Source organism: Pygoscelis adeliae, unplaced genomic scaffold (assembly GCF_000699105.1).
Source record: "Pygoscelis adeliae isolate BGI_AS28 unplaced genomic scaffold, ASM69910v1 Scaffold76, whole genome shotgun sequence".
In the NCBI taxonomy this organism is placed as follows: Eukaryota; Metazoa; Chordata; class Aves; order Sphenisciformes; family Spheniscidae; genus Pygoscelis; species Pygoscelis adeliae.
The window spans coordinates 1,624,811-1,636,445 of record NW_008825111.1 but is presented as its reverse complement, the minus strand read 5'-3'; the positions used below and the strand labels follow the sequence as shown (position 1 = coordinate 1,636,445).

General features: G+C 40.8%; 1 protein-coding gene across 1 annotated transcript in view; it reads left to right on the top strand.

Annotated features, from left to right (window-relative positions):
- The window catches only part of LIN28B (lin-28 homolog B (C. elegans)), an 84,044-nt gene that overhangs the window by 40,964 nt on the left and 31,445 nt on the right, over positions 1–11,635 (top strand). Inside the window, 1 exon segment of the mRNA XM_009327929.1 lies at positions 2,187–2,371. Coding sequence (XP_009326204.1) covers positions 2,187–2,371 — 185 coding nt within the window.

The window sequence follows — 11,635 nt, the reverse complement described above, 5'->3', positions numbered from 1 at the left end:
CCGCTTTTTAAATAGTGTTCAACCTCTCACCTAGAAAGTCAACTATTTGTCTCATGCTTCAAACGTTACAACATTTGGTGGAAGAGCCACGTGTACTAGAGCTGCACAACTGGATAAGCAAAAACAGCCTTTGTCCTAACCAGTGGAGCTGTATTCTTGCTTATTTTTGGCTGCTAGAAAAATTATAAGCAACTGAGTCCCTCTGTCAGACTGGCATCGGTAGTGTCTTGTTGCGTTATGAATGGTTGCTGCTGGGTGGACTGTGAGAACTCAGCTGGTCCGGTACTTGGGGTTTTTGGAAGCAAAGGTGCGTGTGCTTTCACATGGTTTCATTAAAATAAATATTCCCAATTATTTTATAATTTTTAACTTAGTCTATTAGTGCTGTGGGAAATGGACATTGTAGTGGTGTCCCTCTTTAGAAAGACAGGGAGAAGTTAAGTGACACAGGTTCCCCAAGGTAACTGCTGCAGAACCAGGAACTGGAATCCTGTTTTCCAGTCTCACCGGGTGTGATTCAGCTCCGGATTAAGATATCTGAATCACAGAAAAGTCTAGGTTGGAAGAGACCTCTTGAGATCATCTGGTCCAACCTTTTGCTGAAAGCAGGGCCTTGGATTAAGTTATTCAGTGCCCTATTAAGCTGAGTCTTAGCTATTTCTAGCAAAGGGAACTACTTCTCTGGGCTTCTCCGTTTAATTCTTCTCATAGTGAGCAACTTCTCCTCATGTCTGGATGGAGTCTCCCCTGAAGCAGCTCAGGCCTGTTGCCTCCTGTTCTCTGTGCATCCTTGTGAAGAGACCAGCTCCTTCTTTGTTTATGAACTATGAACTCTGTAGGTGTCAGTTCTTGTGCTCTGCTAAAATAGTGTCTTGGTGCTGCAGACCTCCAATACCCACAACATGAATACAGGGAGCCCGTGTCAGGGATTGCCATCCGATTTGAACACGTTCCCTAGTTGCACTTGCGGGGTAGTAGATGTGACGTACGTAGTCGAGTGTCGCTCGGCTCTTTTTGACATGCGACTGAATGGGATGGCACCTGCAGTGAAGATTCCCTTCTTGACTCCATGGTTCAGCCAAGCAAATGCTGGAGAACAGAGTAAGAATCAGTCAGGATACATTTTTCTCTTTGCTATGAAGAGTTCATGAGCAAAGGAAGAAAACATGTTTCATAACTCTCCTGCAAAAACTACAAGTGTTTGGAAATTGACAGATTTTGTAATATTCTCTGTGAGTCCAACTGATCTCATTTATGTAATATGTAACTTCTGAAATAAACGTTTAGTGCAACCAGTATCTATCATTATGTCTTTTTCCCCCAAAAAAATTGTCTCACTTAACTTGCTGATCATTTTATTTAAGAGTTTGATTCATCAGATTTGTCCTGGAATGTAGACTTACTATTGTACATAATTTTATTAGGAATTGAGATGAACATTTTCATTGCCTCAAAATCAATGGTGAGCTCCAGTTGACTTCAGCTTGTCCAAGATTTTGCTGCTACAGTGTAATATCAAAAGATTTATCAGTATTTATTTCACTTGCCCTGATGGTAATAATTTCCTTTTCTGTGAATGAAAATACAAATATCTGAATCATGCTAACTAGGTAAGATTTTGGGGTAGTGAACAGAAATTTAGCAGCTCACTAGGGATATTTGAATTGCCCATTTCAGTGGAATTTGTTCAGAATGCCTTCCTCCTGCCTCTCATGCTTGTTGTATCTTTGATTCATTTTCAGAGCAGCAGAGCCATGTCCCACATGTAAGGAATATGAATTATAATTTTGACCATAAATGAATTAGCTCTGAAGTGAACATTTGCTCTCTTGCCATTTTGTTAAAAAAGCGTTTTCAGTTCCCGATGCCTGTTAGACAGGGGGTTTAAGGATACAGCGTTTTCTCTGCTTCTTACGTCTATAGCATTCATCACAGAAAAGGAAAATGTTATTTCAGTTTTGTTGATACTGAAAATAGGTTCTTGTCACTTGTTTAGTGTTAGTGTTTTCAGTGTATCCAGGACTGTAATTTGTAGTATCGTCTGCTATAGCTCACACAGAGGAAACTGTTATTCAACCTGTATGTATTCTAGGACAGTAAATGATAGGATAATTTGTCCTGTTGATTATGAATGTAAATATTGTTTTTAAGGCAATGGTAACCAAGAGTATTTTTCCTATTTACAGAGCAAGCTTTACATGGAAGGATTTAGAAGCCTAAAAGAAGGAGAACCAGTGGAATTTACTTTTAAGAAATCTTCCAAAGGCCTTGAATCAATACGGGTAACAGGCCCTGGTGGGAGCCCCTGTTTAGGAAGTGAAAGACGACCCAAAGGGAAGACAGTACAAAAAAGAAAACCAAAGGGAGATAGGTAATTACCTTACTTTGCTATCCCCCCGCCCCGTTTTTTCCTTTGCAAGTTTTTCTTGAAATTATGTTTTCAGCATTTATTCATTTGTGAAAGGAAACCGTTCTATGTAAATTTGGTTTTTACATGTAGCCTAGCAGTTTGGTTAAACTTATTAAGCTGTATCTATACAACTACATAAATCACCCACTTGATCGGTTTTATTTGAGAAGGTTTTCTTGAATTAGAGGGAGCCTGCAAAGGAATGTAATATTATTTGGAAAATATTACTGTTGGACTGAGAAGAGAGGTCAGTCTGAATACAGGTGAAATAACGTCATGTTTAGGTGAGAATTGTGCATGCTAAAGAGACTATTGTGTGCAGTGGGGTTTTAAACTGTGCATCAGTAGTTTTATACAGAAGAAAGTGTAGGTGGTGCAGTCAGGGTTGAGATGTACATAATCTGATTAATTATATTTTTACTTAGCGAACAGAGTATCAGGTGTTTCCAGAAGTTTTAATGCCTGGTGGTCTGAAGAACTGTTGTAATAATATTTTACAAATTCCAGGTGTCGTCGTTTAACCCCAGTCGGCAACCAAGCACCACACAGCCACTCGCTCACACCCACCCCCCCCCCCCAGTGGGATGGGGGAGACAATCGGAAGGGCAAAAGTAAGAAAACTCGTGGGTTGAGATAAGAACAGTTTAACACTTGAAATAAAATGTAATAATAATAATAAAGTAATGAAAAGGAAAACAACAAAAAGAGAGAGAGAGGCAAAACCCAGGAAAAACAAGTGATGCAACCACTCACTGCCTGCCAACCAATGCCCAGCCAGTCCCCAAGCAGCAATCGCTGCCCCTCGGCCAACTCCCCCCAGTTTATATACTGAGCATGACGTCATATGGCGTGGAATATCCCTTCGGCCAGTTTGGGTCAGCTGTCCTGGCTGTGCCCCCTCCCAGCTTCTTGTGCACCTCCTCATTCGCAGAGCATGGGAAGCTGAAAAAGAAAAGTCCTTGACTTAGTATAGGCACTACTTAGCAACAACGAAAACATCAGTGTGTTAACACATTATTCTCACCCTAAATCCAAAACACAGCACTGTACCAGCTACTAGGAGGAACATTAACTCTATCCCAGCCAAAACCAGGACACCAGGTTAGTCTTGAGAGCTGCACTTCTTTATACACAAGTGCAGCAGTCTGACTTGCACTCTTCTACTTTACTTTCTGCCTCTGATGGCTTGAAGAAGTTCTGTAATCTTCTTCACTACAAAGCCACCTGCACCTAGTTCCCCAAGGACAGCCTTCCTGCCCATAAGCTCTTGTATTTAAGTGAATCTCCTTTTTTTTCCTCATGGTATTGCCCAGCCCAGTAGCTGTAATGACTGAGATCAAGGGGAATATATAGTTTGTGAAGGATCCTAGTAAGAACACCCAAACAGCCAAGTTTTGCCTGCAGTATTTGATGTATGGCATGACTGAGAAGTAGCTCTCTTCCATTGCAAATTCTGAAGCGAAGAGTGGCTTGGGAAAGAGGGGGTCACCTGGAAAGGCAGTGTAGCCCAGCCTCAAGAAACAGGGCAAGAGAAGCCTTTGCTGGCTACGGATGAACTCCACTTGTCCCCACCTCTGTTAAAAGGCTTCTCTTTTTTTTTCCCCCTCTCTCTTTTTTTTCTTTTTTTTTAATTAAGGACTGGAGACAACATGATGGTTGTGTCTCTTTCACCTTCTTCGTAAAAGCTAAAGGCCATGAACAAAATTTATTGCTGCTGTAACAGATCAGAGTCCATAACCACAACAAGGAGAGACTTTGTAAGCCGGACAAAGCTTTCTTTTTGATTGCTCACCATATCTGGCCTTTCAGAGTTGTGTTGCATGCAAAGGCTGTGAAAAATCTTTTTTTTTTTTTTTTTTTTTTTTTTTTTTTTTTTTAAAGCTAGGCTTCCAGAGAATTAGACTGTAATTACTAATCTGTTTAGGGTATTAGCATTACCATTGTTGTTGATGTTTCATACTATGGCAGCAAATAAAGGCCACAGTCAGGCAGTCATGATACTGTTGTCCTGTTTGTTGCAGATGTGTGTGAAGGCAGTCCTTGCTTCAAAGACCTTGAAATTTAAATGGACAGGTTGTTAGTAGACCAGGAAAAACTACATATTGAAGGAGACAGGGATTTGAACAAATGTAGATATCTATAGTGCACAGTATAGTCAAGGCAGAGGAAGCAGTACTTTCAGAGTGCAATTCATCTCATCCTAGGGAAGCATCTAAAATATTGGGGATCAGTCTTGCCTTGTGGCTGTTTCTCTTCAGGGTCTACAAAGGGAGCCTAGCTCCAATGCTGTAAATACTTCTCTTACAGTCTCTGAAGTTAGGTGATATGAATCCTACTTTCAGTGATGTTTTTTGATAGCTAAAGCATAGAAAAAATGGATATACCCTAAAAAACAGTGCAGAGGGGTGATCCATGAGACGATGTACACTTGCCTTTAAAGAAGGAAAAATTCAAAATTAAATTGATTTGAATATGAAAACATGGGCAAAAACATCTACCCACTTATGTCTCAAAATTCTTATGCTTAAGTCATAAGACACCAAAAAGGCCTGAAATTTGAAATGTCTGAAGTAGCATTGATGTTATCACTCAGTGAGGAGCAGTGTCTTTGCTTGAAGGAAAATTAGTTTTGACTGAAATCCTAGCCAATAAAAGTGCATCTTTCTTGAAGGTTGCTGTTGTACTGTGAGAACTGCCTCCATTTATGAAAGCCAATTCCATGTTCTTGTGTTTATCTCTTTTCTACGTTATCAGTGTAACAGTGTGAGGGCCCAGCCTCACTGCATCTTTTTGAATGGATCCCATTTGAATGGATCCCATGACTCTATTAGTAGTGTAGGCAGGATTTAAGGCAAAAGGGAAGACTGACAGAAAGAGTTAGAGATAGCAAAGGTGGCATAAAGAAAGGGAAAAGCAGCAATATGTGCAGAGAATCATCAATTCTATGATTCTATGAGAGGGGGGGAAAAAAAAGTCATGACGTTGAAGTTACCAAATATTAGTGCTTTTTGGTAGATTTTGTGGTGCTTCCACAATAGACTCAGAGTCTTTGTAATTTGCAGAGTGTTGTTGCTGTGGGGACCTTGCTATGATAATATTTCCCCTTCAGCGTTACTGTGGGCTGTGTTAATTTTATAACATGGGTGGGAAGGCTTTGTAATTGCTGTCGGTGATATTGGCCACTTCAGCATCTTTCCCAGCTAGCATGTTAGCACATGCCAGTACGAGGAAGGGAAAGTCTTTTGTGGTCCGTGTGAAATGAAGCTGCGGCTGTAAGAAGCCTGCAGGCTTTAAGTTCCCAGACCTTACTTCAAGCTATTGTAATATCTATGTGTCTTAGGTATATATTTTTTTCACAGTGTCTAGAGTAATCTGGGCTAGAGGGGGGATTTCTAAACAAGACTCAGCTGGGATTGGCATCTGACAAGTGCTGGGCTCAGAAGTGGTGTATTATGGCAGAGATGCACAGTGGCAGCTCCTGGGGCTGGTCTCTACCTAAGTAAGCCAGGGGATGAATTTGCAACGCATTACACTGCAGCAGGTTGCAGCTCCCTTTGTAGGAGCTCTTACATTCTGAACATAGTGTGTTTTGCTCAGCTTTGACAGTGAGCTGACACAAAAGCACGTTATGCTGCTCTCTAGGAATGACCGCGGGGAGCTGATGCAGAAAAGATAAAGTACTCTGAATTCACACCTTAATCACCTGCTCAGTAACTTGTAGACAAGTCTGTGAAATCTTGATTTACAGCAGAGTAACTGAAATCAGAACCTAGCCCACCATCTCAGAATAAGGTTTGGAGGAGGGAAAAGGGAGGAAGGAAAAAAAATTATGCTTTTTTTGTTTGTTTGTTTAAACAAACACTCCCAGTGTTTGTATGTGACCTAGAATGAAACCAGGTAAAGGACCATTTTAACGGTTGTAACTTTTTATTTAAGATTATTTTTATAAATTTATATAGCTGGGGAAAACACTCTTTAGTGCGGTGTATGTTTAAATAAATTTTACCCACAGACCTTTGGCACAATATTAACCAAGAAGATGCATGATGCTCACAGGACTAGAAGCTGGAGTTATCTTTGGGACCTAGAGGTATTGTCCAGTATCTGTAAATAGTCCTAGTAGGACCTCAAAGTTGGATACTTTTTCAGCAGAGTGTCTGTAGTGCTGTATCTGCTTGGCTCGGCACTTGCTTCACGTGGAACGTTTCAGGGGGACAGGGAGGATCACAACTTTTTTGTTTGTTTGTTTTGAAGTATTTACACCAAAATGGAAGCAATAAAATGAAGCAAGAAGGAAGGGACAAGGAAGAAATAATTAAGGGTATAGCTCCATCTCCCAGTTCTAATTTATGACATTTCAGTCTTATGCTACCCTCTGCTAACATCACACTTGTGGCAGGGAAGCTTTCTAGCACGGGTGACCTGTATCGGAAAGTGGTTTGGATTTAAACATGTAATAAGTAAGCAATATGTTGTGAGATTTTGGGTTTGACATGAAACATTTCACTGACTTGGTTTATAGCGCAGCCCTGCAAGTAAACTGGGAGGGAGGGAGCTGCTGGAAATGAGGGAGCTTAATGAAGCATTGCCACTGGCTACACAGTAATGCTGAATTGTGTTCTGGGAATATGGCTAGTGAAATAGCTGTGTATTTCTAGCTCAGTTGGCTAAATAATGATGACCACTGCAGCATCACTTTAACACTTCAAAAATATTTTTCCAATGTAGACATCTACAAAGGAGAGACAACTAGAAAAGAAGTGGTTTTGTGTTAAGATGGAATGAATGGTGTTTGCCAGTAACTCTTGCACATGACCAAAAGCATAATTTTCAAATGAAGAAAAACATTTCTAAACCACCAATTGGGTGGAAATAGAGGCACTTAGGGAAAGGAGACTGTAATTAAATAATGTAATACTTCCCTGATGAACTGTCACTTAAAATTAGTTTGTGTCTGAGTCAGACAGAAACAGATTTAATATCTGAAGACATTCTGCAGATGATCTGAAGTCAGACTATAATACAAAAATCTTAAAAGTCATCTTGAAAAGCTCATGATCTGCACAAACAGCCGCTAAACCAGTGTGATGCAGGCAGAGATGACGGCATGGTGGAGTGCTGTGGAGAACATTTGGATTGAAGTTAACAGGACTAGGAGAGCTAGTTTAGGACAGCAAAGTTACATGATACAAAGTCACTTCAAACTTGAGATTATATCGATTCCATCTCTACTGACTGAATCACACTCAAGTGTATAATTTAATTTTCATAGAAAAGCCTCCTACGGTTTGAGCCGAGCAGATTTTTGTGAAGGAGACATGAATAACGGGAGTGGTACAGGCTGGGAAGGAGAGCCCTGAACTAGTACCAAAATGGGAGAAGCTCATAAAAACCTTGCTTAACAGACAGATGGGGCCAAGGCGGATGGGGAAAGCCCGTCGGAGTCCCTTTGCCCGAGAGCTGGGAGGCAAGGCCAGGCCAGCGGTCACCGCACACAGTTATGACACAGGGGGCACGTCGGCTCCTGCCCTCGGCCAGCCCTGAGGACCTGCTTTGGGCAGGTCCTGAACAGCACTGGGGTGAAACGGGGGGCAGGCGAAGCAAGAGCGCCCAGCCATCCAGAAAAACGAATTAAAAGTTCAGGGAGTTGTAGCCTTTGGCACAAAATGGTGTCAGCATGTCACTGTCAAAAGGTTGCATTTTTCTGCTCCTCTCCGAGGTAGATCACATTCACAGTTCTGCCATTTTCTAAAGAGGAAGCTGGCACAGAAGTAATTCCAAAGTTGCATGGCTTTTACACAGATTTCTTAAAAATACAGCCTTGCAAAAGGACCTTACTCGAGGGTGGTGTTCCAGAAATTAAAACGTGAACACCTCCTCTTCCTTCCTGACTCTCTTTCACCTGATTTTAGATGGTAAGAATTTCTTACCAGTTTTCATTCTTGCTTTTCCCATTTTTCAAGCATAGGGCATTTTCTTGGCTGTTTGCTTTTTCCCTGCTTCACAGCGATTCTGTTGGGTGTTCAGTTCCTCTTTGCAGTGATGTTTGAGACCCCTCTTGGGCTTATGGACTGCAAAGACCACTGTAGTTTTTGTTCTCTTACATGAAAACTGCTGTATGAAATGAGGTCCCTGTGGCCTACTATCCTCTTTCCAACAGGAGCATGTATTTAAGGAGAGATTGTAAGAAATAGGGAGAAATAGCTTTCCATCTCTTGCAATTAGTGGTTTAGGCATTTCTTCAGCATCAACACCTAATCTGCAAAAGACAATTAGATGATGTGTTAAGTACCTGAGTTGCTGGACGCAACTTCCTCTTGGATCCCCAAGCAAAATTTGAGATTATTTGTGCAGACTCTTATATAGTTAATAATTTGCACACTTAGACAATAGGTTAGAAAGGGGGATAAACACCAGTCTGAGATGTGCTTTCTTACATGATCTTATTGATATTTGCTGACTGTGCCATAATAAGCCACTAAACTAGTATGAACTGCTTGTAAGAGGAGCAGCAGAACGCTTCTAGATTTAAAAAAAGGGGCAAAAACCAAAAAGCCCAAGAGCTTTGCATTACTCCAGTACTTTAAGCAGGTTGTATCTTTGTTGGACTGCAATCATTAGGGACAAAGTTTCCTGTACTTGCTCTTTTTTTTTCAGGCTGACAACTTCTTGGAAGGTTTAGCAACAGTTCAGGTTTTTCCAAGAGTGGGATAAAACCAGAGGGCTTTATTAATAGGGTTGAAAAAGAGGTAGCTTTTAAAAATAGCTTCCACTTGGTGCTGTGGATCAGAGGCTTGAAAGCTGGCTTGGAGATGGATCTCTAGGGCAGGGGGTTAATCTTTCCTTGTCTTTGTGCAGACCCATCCAAGTCTAAGGCAGAAGCCTCTGAAAAGTATTACTGCATATATTCATTAGACAGCCCTTGTTAAAATCTCTACATCACCCATCCGTGTTTAAGGGAGCCACAGCCTTCCTGCATACCAGTCACACGGCATGCTTCCAGGACTCAGTCCATCCAGCCTGATGAGAACAGAATCAGATCTCCAAGACTGGGTATTTTCTTCACCAAAAGATGAAAAGAAGGTGGCTTAAGGGAGGAAAGACAAAAAAACTGCCACTGACTGTTGTATATAGCGCCTGATATCTATGGACCATATACTGTTTGGCATGATTTCATCTCCAGCCTGGAGCGTAGCTAAATTTCAGCCTTCTGGAAATGCCAGGTGTAGAGCTATGGTAGAATAAGTGCCCCAGAGCGAGAGCAGAAGCAGGAAAGCCTCACCTCTCAGAAGACAGCAAGCCATGGCTAGCCTAGCTTCTACCCCCAGATCCAGCACACAGCATCGGGAGTTGCCTTCCTCAAAAGATAGTGGCTTTCCCTTCCTGCCTACTTCCATAGCTCAAACAGTCAGGAGCCAGGATGCAGAGCTGAAAGATCAGTACTTGAATGTCGGAGCTAGGTGTAGGAATGGTTACAGTTGTGCATAACAATATGTGTAATACTAGAATAAAAGACTTTGTCTTTCAGAAGACACGTAGGAAATCCCATTCCAAATTTCAAATGCAGAGAGCATTGTTTAATTTGCAAAGCTAAGTGCCTGTAGTTAGATGCAGACTACAAAGCTTGATTTGGTCCCTTACCAGCTGCACCGCTTCTGAGACTAAGATCAGTTAGAATTATTTTGGGGTACCCAGGCACACTGTAGTATTCTGGGTGGTGATACAGGCATTTCCTCGTTCATTTGAAGGGCCGTTCACTTGTTTCACACGCTTTTAACTACCAAATTCACCAGAAGGCAACTTGAAAGTAAGGGCTCATTTCAGATACCACATTGCTGGTGAACCTGCGTGACCATGCAGTGTTTCAGCCTGCTCGCTCGGGTGTGGGTGGGAATTGGCCTTTGCAGTTAGGTGCAGAAATCAAAACACACAAAAATACGTGCTTCCTTTCCATCAGATGTGCCTTCTGATACGGCTATTCACATACTTCAAGTGAATGCAAATTTCTGCGCTAAAGCAAGAGCTGGGAACCTGGTGGCAGTGATATCATGAAGTGATATCTAAGCCTAATTTTCTTCGTTGCAAGCTTATATTAAGAATAAAGTCTGAATAAAGTTGTCTTCGGTATCTGTTTGTATGAGCATACAGTTAAGAAGGGATAGGCCCCAAATTTTTCATAGTGTTTATAATAAGAAATCCAAATTTGATGCTAAAGTAAGTAGATACAAATCTGAAAATGTACAAGGAACAGATGAAGTGAGTAGGAAGGTGTCGTTTTTATGCAGCCTCATGTAGAGTAAAGCTGTCCCTGCACAGCAGATGGGTTTCTTAAGTACATACACTGTTTTTGGAATGCAGGATATTTTTCTTTAATCGGATGTCTTCTCAGGCCTTGTGTTTTCTGAGTATTTCACCCCCTTTCATCAAGGAATGAGCTCCCTCTCATTTACAGTAAAGTACCAACATATATTTAGGCCTTTGCTATGGTATACTGATATGCCTAATGATCACACTGGAGTCTCACCTCTAGTAATGATTGCCCATACCTGAAGGAATTTAGAAGCAAGAAAGAATCGAGAGCTTTGCGCAATTTAATGGAAAGTATGCATAATTTCAGTAGAGTGTATGTTAAAAGTATTTCAGTAAATAGTTTATGAAATGTTGTTTCTGTTTCTAAAAATCTTCCTAATATAACTGGCATCTTCCTTAATTCAAATTTCTCTCTCACTGTTTAATTTCTTACTACTATCCGAATATACTACTTTCAAGTAGACAAGAATAAACAAAAAAAGTGCATACATTTTCAGGGCCCAACTCAGTAAATACTTAAGCCTGTGCTTTGAAAGTAGTAGGGAAGAGGGCATTATTTGAAAAGATTTCCCCGATCATGGAAATTTCTTTTTACGCTGATGTTGACCATGACTACAGACTGTGCTGATTTTTGCTCATGTGACACAATATAGCTATCAATGAACTTGGAAAAGAACTGCTAGTAGGATGAATTGTCTTTTAAAAAGGTGCACACAGTCTGTGCTATATTTTATTACAAAAACATTCAATGTAAATACTTAAACCCCAAATCCCTTTTATTTTAGGAAAACAGTTGCATTTCCTTGCTTTTCTTGATGTGTTGCACTCCATTGCCTAGCAAATGTACTCAAAGTATGTAATAAATATATAACACTAAGGAAAGATTATAATGGTGATTCCAGATGAGGAAAAATT